Source organism: Apium graveolens, unplaced genomic scaffold, assembly GCF_009905375.1.
Source record: "Apium graveolens cultivar Ventura unplaced genomic scaffold, ASM990537v1 ctg7863, whole genome shotgun sequence".
NCBI lineage: Eukaryota > Viridiplantae > Streptophyta > Magnoliopsida > Apiales > Apiaceae > Apium > Apium graveolens.
Window position 1 is genome coordinate 33,648 of NW_027420692.1, and position 18,544 is coordinate 52,191.

General features: G+C 34.1%; 2 protein-coding genes across 2 annotated transcripts; one reads left to right on the top strand and one right to left on the bottom strand.

Moving 5' to 3' along the window:
- Positions 1–264: 264 nt before the first annotated feature.
- Positions 265–2,871, top strand: LOC141704450 (transmembrane E3 ubiquitin-protein ligase FLY1-like). The gene is made up of 7 exons (XM_074507688.1): positions 265–372; positions 461–520; positions 689–782; positions 897–1,061; positions 1,662–1,990; positions 2,509–2,625; positions 2,754–2,871. The coding sequence occupies exons 1-7, from the start codon at positions 265–267 to the stop codon at positions 2,853–2,855; spliced, it is 975 nt and encodes a 324-aa protein (XP_074363789.1). The 3' UTR covers positions 2,856–2,871.
- A 7,111-nt stretch (positions 2,872–9,982) lies between these two features.
- Positions 9,983–11,522, bottom strand: LOC141704453 (amino acid transporter AVT6C-like). Its single transcript, XM_074507707.1, has 5 exons — positions 11,377–11,522; positions 11,201–11,278; positions 10,601–10,676; positions 10,220–10,399; positions 9,983–10,134 (listed from the first exon to the last, which is right to left on the bottom strand). The coding sequence occupies exons 1-5, from the start codon at positions 11,407–11,409 to the stop codon at positions 9,983–9,985; spliced, it is 519 nt and encodes a 172-aa protein (XP_074363808.1). The 5' UTR covers positions 11,410–11,522.
- Between the last annotated feature and the right edge of the window lie 7,022 nt (positions 11,523–18,544).

Genomic DNA, 18,544 nt, shown 5'->3' on the forward strand with positions numbered 1-18,544 from the left:
CCTATCTGGGCTTTCCCTTGAGTAGATGCATACGTTGAATGGGGAGGAATCTCCATGGTTGACGAAATCACCTGAGTTGTCCCTGATGGTGTTCCTTCCTCCAGAGCTCTAATTGTTCTCCGTGTTCTCGCCATGGTTGTTGTTGTGCTTTCCCACAGACGGCGCCAAATGTTATGGATAAAAAACTAAGGTTATTATTTGCTGTATTTATTACTAAGATTCGGGAGCTCAAGGCCTTTAATGGCCGCATTGGTAAGATTTTTGATGGATGACAATGGAGATTGTCTGCCGCCCATGCAATTGAATGCAACTTCTGTAAACACTGAGATGTTTTTTGACAAAGCATTTAATTATAACCTGATGGTCACTTTTGTATCCTTCTCTAACATTACTTGATCAAACATTATGTATTGATAGATTGAGAATGGTTGATTCTCCTTAACCGTCTGCCATATATTAGATCTCTATCCTTCAAGTTCTCCTGTTAATTCAGCAAAGGAAACATAGCAACACACAATCTGTAAGGGTTCCATCTCGATCCTATATGTTGCTTCTGTAGGATTCACAATTTGTGCCAGTGATCAGCTACTGCAGTTTTGTTGTTTTGAGACACTTGTACCGTTCTTATTTTATGGATATTTGCAGTTTCGTTAAATACTAGCTGACGGATATTCCATCCTACTGTCAGGGAGCTGTCAAAGTTTCAAGTTTCACAATTGGACAACAGGCTATCATGGATGCATACCTTTGTCTTTTATATCTGACTGCAGGAATCACAATTGGTAATTAGAATAAAACTTATTCTCTGTCTTTGGCATTGACCAAATTATATTATTTTGAAAAACTATTTCTCACTACTTGTGTTCTCCATAATCGTCACTTCTTCATGTATGCAGAACAATTATATAACGCATTTGCCACTGCTGCATTCTTCAAGTTTGTTGTCTTCTCTTTTTGTGAGTTGAGATTTTTTCTCCATATATGGAAGGCAAATAGGCCTATAAATTACATACAGAGTGTGGAAGCGAAGCGTGAACTTTCAGTTCTTTGTATTTATTTCTGTGAGTAAAAATTTTGCTTAGCTGTTTGTAATGAATTTCTGTTCTGTATGCATACCTTTGAAATTCATAACTTGAGATTCACATTGAACATTTATCACTATGAATGCACTTATACCTGAATCTCGGGCCACTCTGTATAGGAATATACCTTTTTCAATTTTAAATTTTGAATTGCTTCCCCAATCTAACATGTATCTCTGTTACTTGGATTACGTGTTCTGATATTCGTACATGCAATGCTAAGATTATGATCATTTTATTGCATGAACTTGTGCAACGTTGTGCTGTTGTAGTGTTTGGCAGTATATGTCAGGTTCATTCTAGTAACAGAAGATATTATTATACCAGAAAACATAATCATGATTCTTTTGAGAGGATATATACGGTTGCCAGTTCTGCTCCAGAACAGTTGCAATCCTAAGCTATACTCTTCTTCTGTATTTGAAAGAAAAGCATTTGTGTACTTGTAAAATAAGATTTCTGATAAAAACATTTGATGGCGTATAACTTTTTTGTGGAATAAAAGTTATGGATATTTATTCTTAGTAGGGAAGTAGTGCTACTTCACACTCACACATCTTTATGGTTTACGTTTTGCAGGTGGTATCCTTTTGGGAGTTATTCTGTGCACGTATGAGTTCCCTAAATTCCTTCCAGTTATTACTCTGGTTGTGCACTCCTACTGGATACCTCAGATCGCCACAAATGTTTTTCGTGACCCAAGAAAGCCACTACAGCCTAGTTATATTATTGGAATGAGTGTAATTCGGCTTGCAATTCCTTTATATATCTTTGGATGTCCCCGCAACTTCATGCACATTAAGCCTGACAGGAGTTGGTGCATCTATTTGGTGGGTTTTGTTAATTTGCAAGCAAACATTCTTCTTCTACAACACTATCTTGGATGTCGATTCTTCATTTTTTGGCAAGTTTGATGTAACTTTTCACCATATATTAGTTCGTGCAACCCTTCTCTATTTTGTTAATTAGTTTATGTAACTCTTCCCTGTTATTTTTATATAAAATCAAGGGAGAGAATGCCTAATCCCTGTATATTGTTGTAAAGAGAGTGCCAACCAATATTCTGAGGAGCTGCAATAACTATAATGCTTAAGGATTCTTAAATAAATGAGGAACCACAATCAATTTCATACTTAGGATTTCTCATATCGATGTGATAAGACATCACTCTAAATCCCTTGTGTTTTTCAAAAAACCTTGATGTAAATTATAATATGTTGTTTAACATTTAGGCAGGGAATCGTGACATGTTTTTTAGAGTGTAGTATTGTGTCAATTTATTCATGAGTCCTGTCTGTATAATGCTCTTTTTCATTGTTGCTTGCAACTTTTGTCTTCTGTAAACCATGGCTTCGTAATTTTTTTCATCAAATTATGAAAATCATATCCTAACTTTGATCTTTTTCTTTCATAGATCCTCATGCAGATGTTTCCACTAAAATATAATTACCATAAATGGCCGGATCAGGATGTAAATCATGCCAGTGACTGTGTCATTTGCATGACGCCCATTGATTTCACTCAACATCCAGATTTTTGCATGGTACTTTTGGACAGCTTTCAGCTTGAAGTTTAAGGCTATGTAAAATTTAGTGAATTAAAAATGTTTAAGGCTAAAAGGTAGCTAGGCACTCCCTGTTTAACTAACGTTGTCCGAACCTATATGTGCAGGTAACGCCATGTGAACATGTCTTCCATTCACATTGCTTACTTAAGTGGATGGATATAAAGATGGATTGCCCAACCTGCAGGGGGCGACTTCCACCAGTGTAGCTATAGGGACGGAACCAGAAATTTTTTTTGGAAGGCCAAAATATAGAACATGACTTTTGAAGCCAAAATTTTTTGAGACATTATGGATTCGCAAGAACCATACTATGAATTTATGTGTATAAAACCTCAAAATGTGTAAGGTTTGCGAATATATCTGGGGCACATCAAATTATCTAATCTATATATATATATATATGGAGTTACTCAAATGAGATCCCCAATTATATTGAGATATGAGATCTAATCTCAGCCCTTTATTTTAATTTTTTTATAATTTTTTTAAACCTTACCACACAATTATTGCTCCAATCCAACAGTTTTTTATCCCTCCCTCTCATCGACACCACCCCAACCCGTGCACTCTCTCTCCACCTCCACCACCACCACCTGACACCGCTGCCGCTCCATCACTCATCGTCGGACTTTTATATCTCTCTCATTCCCCCTCCTCTCTCTCTCTCTCCATCTTCATACTTTCAAGGAATGAAAAAGAAGCAAAAAATGCACTAAAAAAACTCAAAAGAAACTTAGGAAATGTGCTGCATTAGTAGCTCTTTTACCATGATGATTAATAGACAAAATCTAAGAAATGCGGACAAGACCACAAGTGTTGAACAAAAACAAGCACATCTCTATTAACATTTCATTCATGTCTCAATAGGTTGAACAAAGTTTATGATAAGCACCAAGACAGAAATTTTCCAACAACAAGGATAAAACAAAAATTATATGGATACCAAAAATGAAGGTGGTCCTAATCGGTCCAAAGGCAAGACAAGAGGACGGAGGAGTGATCCAGGAGAATGGTGAGTGGATGATGTGGAGAATGTAGCTGACATGGACTTCTGATCAGTAAATACTAAATACTTTATTAATATTTGACGAAATATTTTTTTAAGTTGGTCATTTTGAAAATTTTGATTGATGAGTACAGTATACTTTAGCTCAATTGCGTTTACCAAGTGAAAATTCTTAACCGTAAAAATATAAAAAGTTTACATGCATTTGGGTGAGTTATCCATCAAAAAGCCCTCGAATGTATATAATTACTTGAGTTCAAATTTTACTTGAGTGCGATTTTACTATTTTTAACATTCTACATCCTCAGTTCTTCAGCATTTTAAGTATCCAATAAAAACATTTTTTTACATCCATTCAATAATATAAACATGGGCAAGTTAGCTCAGCTAGCCTGTACTCAGCATCCTTTACGGTTCCCGAATTGATCATTGTCTCTATTGTATCAAACTACACAGGGACGGATTTTAGGGGGGAATGGGGTGGCCATGGTCCCCTCAAAACCTCCCCACGAGCTTACATTGTTCCAATTATATATATAGGGTCTTACTCAAATGAGAACTCATTTTAAAATGAGATATGAGATCTAATTTATACCACACAAAATTTAAAACTACTTTTAATCTACACCACTCATTTTAAATCTCAACATCATCTTCACTAACTATCACCTCCCCCATCTTCATTCTAAACCAGCCAACCACCGCCGCCTCCAACCGCCGGACATCACCATTTCCGGTAACCACTACCTTCGGCGACCTCCAGAAAATCACCACTGTCAAACATATAATCACCGCTGTCAAAATAAGAAATCACCGCCGGAAACATAAAAATCACCCCTCCGGGCACCTGTAAATAACAAATCAACATCGGAGAAAAAAATCATCACAACTGGTCACCACTTTTATCCACCAGATCCGGCCACCAACTCCGTTCATCGACTATGATCACCAATATCATCACAAAAATTACTAGATCTAATTATCACCTCCTTTTATATTTCATCATCTCTAACTATCACCTCTTCCATATCTCCTTTCTGCTTACCACTACCTCCAACCACCATTTTCGGCCACCACTGTCGCCGACCGCCACCACCACCGCCACCACCACCACCGGCAGCCACCGGAAAATCACCATCGTCAAATACAAAATCACCACTGTCAAATCAAAAATCACCTCCGGAAAATAAAAAATCACCACCTAAAAATTGAAAAATCAAACCCAGAATATAAAAAATCGCCTTCGACAACCTAAAATTACCACATCTAACAACTATTTATGTCCACCAGATCTGGCTACCAGCTCCTTTCATAAACTCCGACCACCATATTTAAATTTAAATCACCAACAAATAAACTATAAGCACCAAAATCGAATCACACAACCGAAAAATCATTAGACGACCTCAATCAATCCCAACAATCATCACAAACTCTAATTAACTAATTAAAACTACAAAGATGTTGCATAACACAAAAACAAAATTTGTGATAAATTAAATATGTACAGGTTGAACGAATTTTTTACAATGGGGGTATAAAGGAGGCCATGTAAATCTCCGTCATCAGTGATTTTGAAACGGAAGTGGTTGTTAAGGATTGAGATTCCGGCATCGACGGTGAATGTTCCGGTGGGAAAGAAAACAAGCAGTGGAGAGAGTTGATGAGTTGGAGATTAAAAGAGAGGTACGTGATGTGTATTGTAAAAGATGTAGAGGAGGTCAGGCGGCAATGGTGGATGGTGGTGGCGGAGGTGAAAAGAAATGGTGGAAGTTTGATGAGGCGGCTGCGACGGCGGGTGGCGGAGGGTGGGGGCGGTGGAGAGAGGAAAGTGTAGAAGGTGGATATATTATGTATGTATACAAGTGTGTGTGAATGATTTGTGGCAGGTGAGAGGTGAGAGAAACAGAGGAGATGAAATTGGCAGGAAGGAAGAAGGGATAAAAAATGTGTGGTTTAGATTATAAAAAATTAATAAAAATTAATGGCCGGGATTAGATCTCATATCTCACCAAAATAGAGGTTCTCATTTGAGCAATTCCCTATATATATATATATATATATAGGGAGTTGCTCAAATGAGAACCATGAGATATGAGAACTATCTCAGCCCTCTATTTTAATTTTTTTATAAATTTCTTTTAATCCCCACCACACAATTATTGTTCCAACCCAAAAATTTCTTTATCAGTCCCTCTCATCAACACAACCCCAACCTTTGCTCTCTCTCTCCACCTCCACCACCCGATGACGTCGCCGCTCCATCACTCATTTTCGGACTTTCATCTCTCTCTCTCTCTCTCCTTCCCCCTCCCACTCTCTCTCTCTCTCCATCTTCATCCCCTACCTCCAGCACAATCCTCATCGCCGCCGACGTCTTTCACTTGAAAATTAACGACTACAAAGATATACATAGCCTCCGATTTATATTTTTGATCAGAAAAATTCCACTAGCCTTTTATCATGTACGGATATAATTTATCATAAAATTGCATTTTCTTTGTTGTGTATTAGTCGTTTTAATTTAATTGTGGTGATTTTAGCTTGTATTTGGCGATTCTTATGTAATTGGTGGTTTGTATATATGCTCGTGGTAGTGATATTGTGATAATTTTTTTTTAAATGTGGTGTTCTTTAATTAAATTTGGAGGTTTTGGTAATGATATTGGTGATTGGAGTTAATGATGGAGTTAGTGGCCGGATCTGGTGGGTAGAGGAAGTGATCAATTATGGTGATTTTTTCTCCGGCGGTGATTTTCTGTTTACCGGTGGTCAGATAGAGTGATTTATGCTATTATGGTGGTGATTTCTTATTGTGGTGATTTTTCATTCTCTGGTGGTAAGTGATATTATATTTGACGGTGATGATTATTGGTGGTCGCCGGAAATGTTGGTCGTCTGAAATGGAGGTCGGCGGTGGTTGGAGGCGGCAGGTGGTGGAATTTGAAAGAATAGGGTGATAAAATATTTAAATATTAAAAAATTAATGTGTGGTAAAGTATTAAATAATATATAAGAATCAGTGGTTATGATTGAATCTCATATTTCACAATAAAACAGGTTCTCAGTGGAGTAAGATCCTATATATATAAGTATAAAATGTGTATATTAATAATACTTTTTTTAGTTTTTGAGTTATTTATAATTTAATTTAGGGACTACAAATGTTACTAATTATTGGAGTACAATGTTGCCAAGTTAATATGAAATTGAGTGAAAATAAAATATTAATATCCATGATGATTTGACAAGGTTAACAACTATTTTGGCAATCCATTGTTGGAGATGCTCCAAGATTTGTGAATTTATATGGGGATCATCAATTTATGGGAGGACGAAATACACTATCTAATCAATTTTTATACATAATTTGGAACATTGTAAGCTCATGAAGAGGTTTTGAGGGGACTATGGCCACCCATGCCCACCTTAAATCCGTCCATGTGTAACTTGATACAATAGAGAAAACAATCAATCCAGAAACTCTGAAGGATGCGGATTACAAATTAGCTGTAGCCTAGCTAACTTGCTCATGTTTGTATAATTGATTGAATGAATGTAAAATGTTGTATTGCATACTTAAAAAATAGAAGAGCGGAGGATGTAAAGTGTTCAAGAAACGCCGGTTGTGATATGTAGTTAACCAGTCAAATACAATAAAGTAAAATTATACATTCAAGTGCTTCTTGATGATAACTCACATAGTGACGAACTCATGCACGCACCATGCTTAACTGTAAAAAACTCTTTATGAACTTATGTAAACTTATTAGTTTTTTATACTAAGGAATTTTCACATGATAACTAGCATTGAGCTAAATCATTACGCCCTTTTTATATGACGCTTTAACTTTTACACACATTTCAATGTTTTTTAACTAGGCAGATAAAGTTTATTTGCACAATTTTCTTTCTGTGAATAAAAATAGATAAGTTTTTTAATTCACAAAAATAATTTAAAAAATTATAATTCTAAATAACCGGATTGAAATATGTGCAAAAATTAAAGCCTTATATAAAAAAATAGAGGTTGTATTACAACAAAATTTTGAGTCGAACTACCAACTTAAAAAAGTATTAACTGAAATGAATTAAGTAAAACTTTTACATTGGTTAAATCATTGGTGTCGCTAAAATCTTAACGTAAAAATGAGGTATAGAAATAGAGTTTAGCAATGAATTCATTACTCAATTTTGTTTCATCTTCAATTAGAGGCCAACAACTAATTTTATTGTTTTAATTATTTAGATATTAAATTAATTTAATTAAAAATTGAACATGCTCATTAATTTTTGTATGGTTATAAAAATATCATATTTTTAATTTAATTTTATTTAATCCAAGTTTAATACAAAAACTCCTGAATCGACTGCAAATCTAACTATGACTCCAACTCGGTCTGAAAATGCCGAACGATAAGGCCTAGTCACAATGAACCAAGGCCTACATATGTTATTGGGATTTTAGGTATTTCCGATTATTACATGTCTCACTTGAATTTAGGTTTAGGTATAGCCTTGGCTTACCCTCTTATCCACCAAGGACGATAATCCATCGGATTACATGATAATTGATCCACCAGACTACAAGGTAAGTGATTCCAAGCATACAACTTTAAATTGGAGAATTACCTCCAAAGTTTCTCAACGAGGATAACCCATTGAATACATAAACAAAGCTCTCAATTAGAATAACCCATTTAATAATTAAAAGCTATATCAATAAAAAATAATCTTAAAAGAGAACAAATATATACCAAAAAACTTATATATCAGCATTCAACCAACATATTTCTATATCTACATCTACATCAACATCAAAAACTATATACTTACAATTACATTCCTAACCTATCTAGCTCACTAAAGCCGCATTCCCCAAGCAATTCTCCCCAGATGGATATGCTGCGAAACCATAAATAGTATCAGCTGAAGCAAAGTAGGTAGCAACACGTACAACTTCCACAAAAACTCTAGCTTCGTCAATGACTTCATAGATCTTGCCTTTGTGCTCCCTAGTCGCAGAGCAATATGAGTTAATAATCAGTCTAAAAGCAATACAACCGAATATTTAGCACAAAGCTGAAATTAAAAAGTTATCTCTGGCCGCTATTGCTTTAAAACTTTTACAGTTGAATAAATTCTCTCTCATAATTTGCTTAACAGCTCGGATAATGACTAAAGTAGGGTGTCCTGGACCTTGATTAGGAACCATTGCTCTCAGCTCAACTAAATCAATAATTCGAAATAGGGTAATTCAAAGAGCTTTCAAGATAAGAAAAAAATCACTGACTGATTAAGGCTTGGTTGTCGCTGCTAGAGTGAGAAGAAGAGAATCTATCTAAAACAACTTTACCAAAATCCGGTAATTTGGAATGTGGCTCCTGACAAAACAAATAATCAATAACACTTCTGGATAGTCCTGCTAGAGTAGAAAGGGGTATCACCAGTAGCCGATTCAGGAATTTATCAAACATACAATTTATTGTGAAAAATCTCATCCGAACAAAAGTCATCCCAATGGATGCTTCCTGCTGTAGTAGCAGCTATAAGTAAGAAATTTGGTGACACTCTTGACCAGAAAAAATACACTTATAAGCTTAAATTTGGACAAAAAAAATGATTAGAGCAGCTCCTAATTTATTCTACATCATCTGGATTTAAAGAGATGCAAAAAAGAGTAACAGTGAGAAAGATGAATTAAATATGTACATATCCACACACATGAGATAAGAAATCAGACCAGCCAAGTATGAAATAATTTCTAACAGTAACCACCTACTCACCTCTTCCAGTATAATACGATCCCATTTCACGGAGTGTAAAGTAGATTTGCCGTTACAGGATCCATATTCAACTCCTTCCGACTTGTTGGTAGAAGAACCAGCTCCAAAAGTCTTATCCTTGTTGTAATGCTTCCCTTTCTTTGAAGACTCCTCCTTTCCTTCATCCACCGACTCAACACCCTTGCCTTTCTCTGATCTGTTTAGTTCAGGATTCTTACCCTTCTTCTGTTTCGACTGCTTATTAGTTCTAATAGCATTTGGACCGCCAAAATATTTCAGGTGAATAGATATCTTATGTTCATAAAATAATAACTTTCCACACCAAATGCACTTATGTTTAGCTGGCATAACATTTTTCCTGTACTCAGCTTCAACAATAGAATATGTAGTAATAACAAAATCATAATCTGAGAATTCATGAAGGGTTTTGCCTCTGTTGCCTCCATGACACACTAGCACCTTGTTGCTACCTCTTAAGTTAAATGGATCAATCTCATTTACCCATTAAATAATAACAACAAGAGGACATATCACAAGTTGATTAATTTACAATTATGTCTGCCATAATGGAATCCCCAAACAACAGGTATCTGAAGATCCCAATGGTAAAGTAGATTCCTGAACAAAGTACTAGAGAAATTCGAACTGAGGTCATATCTGATGCTTCCCTAAGCGCCCCTCCAATAATATGAACTGAAATTAAAAACATTTTCGTAAGTAATTTCCTCAGAAAATTAGTGTCATTTAAGAGTGCTTGTTTCTCTTAGTTGTAACTAACCATTGATGTGAAAAGTGAATGCAGTGACGGTGACTGGAGATGAAGCGAAGAGGTTAAAGAAGGAGGCTCGATTGTCCAACTGAGGTATGAGCTTTGGTGTATTTGTTTTGCCTTCTAAGAGTGCTGAGATTGCCATTCCTGAGCATATCCCCACAAACACCAATGCTAACAGAACTGATACTGCTGAGCTAAACCTTAATGATTCTTTAAAACAAAAAACAAAGAACAGGGATACAGGGATCACTAAACTGGAACATAGCTAATGTATGTACGAGAGAGGTCTACATTGATTATTTGTACTGACCTACTCGACCGAACAAAACTAGTGGTAGTGAAATGAATATTAGAGTAAACAAAAGAGCGAAAGCTCGAGTATTCCACCAGTGGATGCCAAACCATTCTTGCAGTACTCCCAAGTGAACTGGTCTGTCCGGCTGGTTTCCTGATAATACATCCCCTGTAAACAACACATTAAAATGTTATTAGACATTTATACACACACTCAGGTGCCATAAATAGGTAATGTAAACTCTAATGAATAGTAGGAATTTCCAGATACATGATTCTTGATGAGTAAATAGACTCTGTGAATATAACACGTGCAAGGTTACCTTAAAGTAAGTTGATTCCTATACAAAATGTTGAAACCCTTGCGCTGCCATTTTAGCACTTCTTCTCTGATAAGATGTCGACCAACATATCGTCAGAACCATCCAATACCTGGACAAGCATTATTTCTCTTATCCAGTCTTATATACATACTAATATGAGCATGCTCCACAATCCAGACCAGCATCAATCAACTTTTTAGTTGTAACATTCTTATACATTTAATTAGTTGGAACATGCAAGATATCCTATGGCACTAATTAACCGCGACTAATAACATATAGCTTTGCAGTGATGCATTTAGAGCTCAGGAATGTAAAAGGCATCTGTCGATGTCATAACCGTCAATTATTATCATGAACGGGCATGTACCTCTGGCATAAAAATTACAACATGATTTAGTGTCTGAGCATCAAATTTCGAACTGTTTGGCTTTTCTAGACCCAACACCTACAAGATGAATGAAGCAATGCAGTTAATCTTAATTCTATATTATCTTTCAGTGAACGCTCTACATAAATAAATCTATAAATTAAACTCTAACTTACAGATCGAGCAAAATCAATAACAGAAATTTGCATTCCTAAGAAGATCCCAAGATATGGAACTTTATTTCTCTGGCATAATTAGCAGCCAGTATCATTCCTTTAACCCCATGATCCCCAAATTCAACAGGAACCAACACACGTGCTGCACTCTGAAGACATGGATAAAATAACAGTTCAAATCATTAAGAAAATATAATATTTGGGACCCTGCACAGCCACCGAAAAACACAGCATCCCCCCACTAATGTTAGAACATCAATGTAATCTTCAGCTATAAGCTACACAAATAAAATCATTTATGCAAGAACGAAATGACAACAGTAAATTCTAATTTGAATAGGCTTTCCTCCAAAAATTCCGATTCAACATGAAATTCTAAAAAATTAATATCAATATAACACCTGTCTAGCAGTAACAATAAAAAGGCCACCAGTACAGATTATATAAAGATCTGTAAACCCAACTTCTTTCAAGATTAACAATACATACACCAACTTTTAATCTTTTAATCGAGCAGATTAGAAGTTAATCTTTACTAATCAATCAAACCCAATTTCTTTTAACACTAACAAAGCTCCAAAGACCTGTAAACAAAACTCTATTAAAATAAAAACATAAAATTTGAAAATAAATTCAAAATAAACTTACTTTTCTCACATAAATTGAATAGACCCAACTTCTTTCAAAATTATTTAGTACAAATAGGGGTATAATTAGGTTTGTAGAGAGTGATTGAGAAGAGAGGCAGTGAGAGATGAGGGAGAAGAGAGACTGAGAGAAGAGAGATGAGACACTGAGAGAGAAGAGAGAAAAGAGAAGAGAGAATGAGAGAGAGGGGGAACGGTTTTGGTTAAAGGGGGAAAAACTCAATATAAAATTTTTGGTTAAGGGGGAATTTTTTGGTGTATTAACGGGGGGAAAGAAAGAAGCGGACCTTTTTTATTTTTTTTTTAAAAACGATTATAAACATCGGTTAGTTAAGATACCCATGTCTTACAATACCTTTAACATCGTTTTTGAAGCGACCGATGTTAAAACTGCTTTTAACATCGGTGAAATTTCTAACCGATGTTAAAGGGGTGATGTCGTATGCACTATTTCTCGTAGTGGTGGGTCCCTACTAATGTGGAGGGCTAAATTTTAAAATTAGGAAAGTTATTGTGTGAACTAGTAAAATGTTAGTGTTAAAAATAAAGAAAGCTTAATACAAATTTTAAAAGTTATTTTCTAGTTTTCATTTTAAGGATTATTTCTATTTGAAAAAATGTATATATATATATGGGTCAAGTTCTATGGAGACCATATTTCTGAAGTATGTTTATGAATATCACTAATTTATTAAAATTATTGAATATCATTTAAGTTTAATAAGTATAATGTGTATATTCTGCAATTTAAACAATTTTTTTGCAAACTAAACATGTTTCGTAGGATAAAATATTTTGTAATATTCTACATGCAGTACATGTATGATATTCAATATTTTGAATAAAATAATGATCTTTGTAGAATATAATTTGTAAAATATTACATTTTACAATGTTTATGCAAGATTTTAGTTGCAAAACATAAGTGGTCTCCAAGAAAAGCATGGTCTTCATAGAATTTTACTCATATAATACATACATATACATTGTAGGAATTTCAAAAGAAATCTTGCTTAGAGAGAGAACTAGAGAGTCCTGCCGATTACGGTTGATTTGATTTTGATCTCGTGGTTCGGATTTTGTGTAAACATATCTTTATTTTGTTTGTTTAGAGTAGAAGGGTAGTATTTTGAATATTTTTAGATCTTAAAAATCACCTCGAAGAATTTCAAAATAAAATAAAATATTTATTTTGATATATCTATACTATTATATAAAGATGAAATATTAAAAATTTTGTAGGTAGTCGTTTACTAATGATTAATACGTAACAATGTGTACTAAACATACAACACTAGAATGACATGAAATAGTTGAAAACCATGCGATAGACTACTGTGTTACAAATTTTGGATGCATAGATATCATCCTCCGTCTGTCCATCCTCCTCATTTTCCAATTTCACTTCTAATTCTACACATTACTTTTTTACTAGACTTGTAGATGGATATTTACAAATACATTGGAGAGGCTGGAAGATTATTTTTGGGTGCCTGCTTCTTAGTAGTAAATAGAAATATATATGCTTAAAGAGCCTCAACAATAGGACATTCTCGTTAACAGAGTACCTTGATGATCAATCTACACCCATGCTCTTGACGAACATGAAATACCAATAACATCTTCATAAACGAACAACAAAATACTTTAATAGATCTACACACCTAATTCTAACATAATAGAACACATTAATAAATTTACATCCATGAGTGAACTACTTAACATGAGAGGAACACAATAGTTGTTAGAAATTTAGGATAAAAAACAAGTCTTGTCGATACTCTTTCAAACTAAATAAGGCAAATCTAAAATCATTATTCTTTACCTTTGACCATTTTTTTCTTCACCAAGAGACAACTTCACCTCTCAAATATATGTGATTTGAACCTAACAATTGAACATGAAATCTTATGTTCTGTAGACTTTTCTTTAAATCATGATTCCACAAAGTTCCTGCAAGTTTATAGAATTGTAGTTATCATCCTTACAATTTAAAAGAATATTAGAAAGTTTGGAAAAAGCAAAAGAACGTATATTAATATGAGTACTATGTAGAATACCTATGTTCTTGATCTTCCATTGAAGATAGTGATATAACTCTAGGATATTCAATACTCTTGAATATAATCTAAGTAAAAGAAGTCTAATTTCTTAGAGAATCGAATTTGGTAAATTTCATATATTAGACCATTTTACATGTTACACAGAACTATACTTTTTTTTGTAATGTTATATACACTCCGTCCATTTTAGTCTTGTTGTCCATTTCTACTATTTTTTTCTTATCCCAAATGATTTGTCCGATCCAATAATTATGATAAATAGAGGGTGAATATCATTGTCTCAATTTTATATTAGCACAATTATCACCCTTTTTTGTTTGATTGAATAAAATATGAATTCTGATTAATGAAAAGGAAAAACTGGATGAAGGGAGTTCTTCTCATTACTCATCGTAATTTTTTTAATATGTATATTAATATACCGTGTTTAAGTTAATGTCAAAAAATTAGTTACAAGGTTGTTATCCAAAAAAGAGTAGAAAGTAAATATTACATTTTCTAAATTTCTTCATGCCTTTCAAGTTGGTTAAATATATTGTACTAAATGGTTTGTAAAAATACTAGTTACGAATATAACATTATTTCACATTTAACTAGATAAAATTATATAAATTAATTACAAAATTGCAAATATGATATAGAGGGTTGGAATAGTAATTTTATTGAACACTTTAGGGAAATATGATTTTCCTCTTGCCTTTATATACACACAAAATGTATTTCCTTCTCAAAATAATATTACTCATATCATATACAGTGAAATACTTAGCCGCCCACAAGTGAGAGAAACACTGAGAGAGCACACGTTTGTATAATCGTTCTTGTTCCAGATCGTTGGACAATTCACGGTCAATCGTTCTTGTTGTAGATTGTTGGACGATTCTCAACCAATTGCTTGGATATAGAAAGAAACATAAATTGTGCAAGTGGAATATGTTCAGATCTGTAGATCTTTCGGTATCTACTTCAATCAACTCGTAAGATTTCGAGCCTCTGAATTAACAATTTTTTCATGAATCCTTGAAGTTAAGATTTTAGGTTTTTTAACATTTTGTTTGTGTTTATATGCTCAAATCCCACATCTTCCTCATCAAACCATTTTTCATCATTCATCGGTGCCTTAATTGGACATAGCAAGAGAGAAAAATTGTGCGAGTGGATTGTATTGGGATTCATGCATCTTTCATTACCCACTCCAATCAATTATTAAGATTAATATGAGCGTTTGAATTAAGTATTTTTCATGAATTTTATAATTTTTGTGTTAATTTTTTTCCGATTATGTTTATGTGCTGAAAGTCGCTCCCACGTCCTCGTGTGACCACTTTGCATCATCCATCCATCCTTTATCTATATCTACCATGTGCATCATCCATCCATCCTTTATCTATATCTACCCTTACTTTACATCATCCATCCCATATCTATATCTACCCTTACATCCATCCCTTATCTATATCTAGCCTTGACACTTTACACATCATCCATCCTTCCGATCTACGTCTCTTTCCAAATAAATTTTAAAAAATTTAAATCACGGTTCTAATACTCTAACTATTTTTGAACTGTAACTCAATAAAATCATTGAACAATATAATCTCAAAATTTTAAAATATATTTGCTATCCTATCATTCCTATTATACCAAAATTGAATTAATTGTTCTAGTAGTATACTATTTTTGAGTTATAACTCAATAAAATCAGTTATAATTATAAAATGCTAACCATCTTGATTTTAATATGAATCGACTTACCCCGTCATCTGAATCAATTTTTAATATATATATATATATATGTGTGTGTGTGTATTTGTGCTCGGGAATGGGTCATTTTACAAAGTAATGAATGTATACTTTATTATGATTACATTTTAAATCATCTTGATTTTTTGTGTTCAGATTTTCTTAAACAAAAAAAAATTATTTTATATTTAGTGTAACCATACGAGAAGAAGAACTTGATTCAAACCATGATTAACTGTTACATGCTTATATGTACACATCTATGTTTATTTATTATATTACGGTAAATCAAATTACATTAAGTTCGATTTTAGATTTTTTTATTAAGATATAGCCTAAAATTGTTAACATGAATTTTTTTCCTTAAGAAAAAAATTGATCCATATACAAGGTTTAACAGAAGTCATGAATCATTTTCATTTTTTAATTTTAAAATATTCAATATTTATATTACAGGAAACAATGAAGAAAGTGCTCCCAAAAGAAGTGAGGTCTACATTTATTAGGAGGTAAAATTTTAATTTTTTATTTGAATTAAAATTATTTATAAAAAGGTCAGCATTGTATATGAACTTCCATCACATCTATTAGTTAGCTACCTACCTATAATTTAATGTGTAAAATGTCCTCTAATGCATCCATACAACAAATTTGCAGTCTACAAGTAAGGCTACACACTATTCATATTTTTAATCCAAGTAGTTATCAAATAATTATATAATAAAAATACAAATCACATAGCACAAATGAGGAAAGAAAATCTAAAATCACTCTAAATTGCTTGTGTTTTTCAAAAAACCTTAATGTAAATTATAATATGTTGTCCAACATTTAGGCCGAGAATCGTGATATATTTTTTAGAGTGTAGTATTGTGTCAATTTAGTTGCTGGTTCACTTGATCATTATAAACAACAGTTTCCAGGAAAGATCAGTTGCTTTATTCATGAGTCCTGTCTGTATAATGCTTTTTTTCTTTGTTGGTTGCAACTTTTGTCCTCCGTAACCCTTGGCTTCGTAATTTTTTTCATCAAATTATGAAAATCATATCCTAACTTTGATCTTTTTCTTTCATAGATCCTCATGTAGATGTTTCCAATAAAGTATAATTACGATAAAAGTTGGATCAGGATATAAACCGAGCCAGTGAATCTGTCATCTACATGACAGCCATTGATTTCACTTAACATTCAAATTTTTGCATGGTACTTTTGGAAAGTGTTGGGCCAAGGAAAGGAAGAGGACTTCGAATATGAAATTAGAACCTTAGAATAGATGTTTGTAATAAAAAGCCCAATAGAAGCCCAGTTGTATGGGGAAAAGCCCGTTAAAGGTTCCATATAAATATAGGCTAATTGTCCTACTTGTAAAAAGTTGGAAAAATAAGTATCAATAAAGAGTATAGTTCCTCATATAAACATGGCTCAAACTTAGGGTCATCATTTGACGCTAGAAGGAGCTCTTAAATTTGATACTCCAACATGATCATTGAAGAAACAGATCCAGAGAAATGTGGGAACACGACAGAGATCCAAACTATTCAAAAATCAGAACATGTTGCTCCTGCAGAAAATGATAAAATATCGTCGACCCTTAAACCAAGACGGTTGTTTCCGGTGGAGGAAAACCCCCCACCTGAAGGATCTCAGGCGCAGAGACAACCAGTCAAACGCAAGAGGAAAATGATTAAGGATACTCACTCTCATATTTTAACAGAAAAGGGGAAGCAGGTGCTCTCCAGTGATGTTAGGTTGCATTTACAAAAGTTGTAGTAAAAGAAACTCTTACGAGAATAGGAGATAGACGGTGTAGAAGGCTCAGATGAAGAGCTCAAGATGTTAGAAGCTGAAACTCAAAGACTAGAGGCGAAATTGGATAAAATAAGAGAGATTCATCGTTTGCAGCAAGAGTTGAAATAAGCGTTGATTAAGGAATGTGGTGATGAGGAACTTGATTATATAAAGCTTTCAGAGGATGATGATGATTACTATTATGATGAAGATGAGGTTTCTACTGAGTCTATATATTCAAGACCCCGACATCCTAAGACAGTGTCTTCAGGGGGAACTTCGCAAGGGTCAGTGTCAACAGACTCAATCTTACAGGAGGAGTTCTTAGAAATACAGGAAGATATGGACCAATTGCGAGATCTAGTTCGCACTCAATCGAGGTTCGAAGACCCGGTGGAAAGCCCTCTCTCTCGAAGCATCGAGAAAGCAAAAATAGACAGGACTTTAAAAACTCTGGCACTTGATCAATTTGATGGATCCTCTGACCCATCGGGTTTCCATAACACCTTTGACGGTCGAATGGTGTTTTACGAACACTCAAAAGTCACCCGTTGCAAATTCTTCTCTACATGCTTATAAGGCACAACCCTACGTTGGTACAACAATCTCCCATCTAGGTCAATCGACTCTTGGACTATGTTGAAGATTAAATTTCAAACAAGATTTTCAAGCAACTTGAAAGGGGGCAAAATTACGGAATCTTTGATTATGATGAGACAACGGCCTAGCGAATCTCTGAGAAGCTATTTAGGTCGCTTTCGTCAAGCTATATCTGAGATAACAGACCTAGAGGAGCCTTTGGCGGTGAATTATTTAGCAGCAGGCATTGATGGAAACCGATATGGTATTTTACTAGAAAAACTCATAGAAAAACATCCTCAACACCTTCATGCAACATTCCAAATTGTTAAACACCGTATGACACTC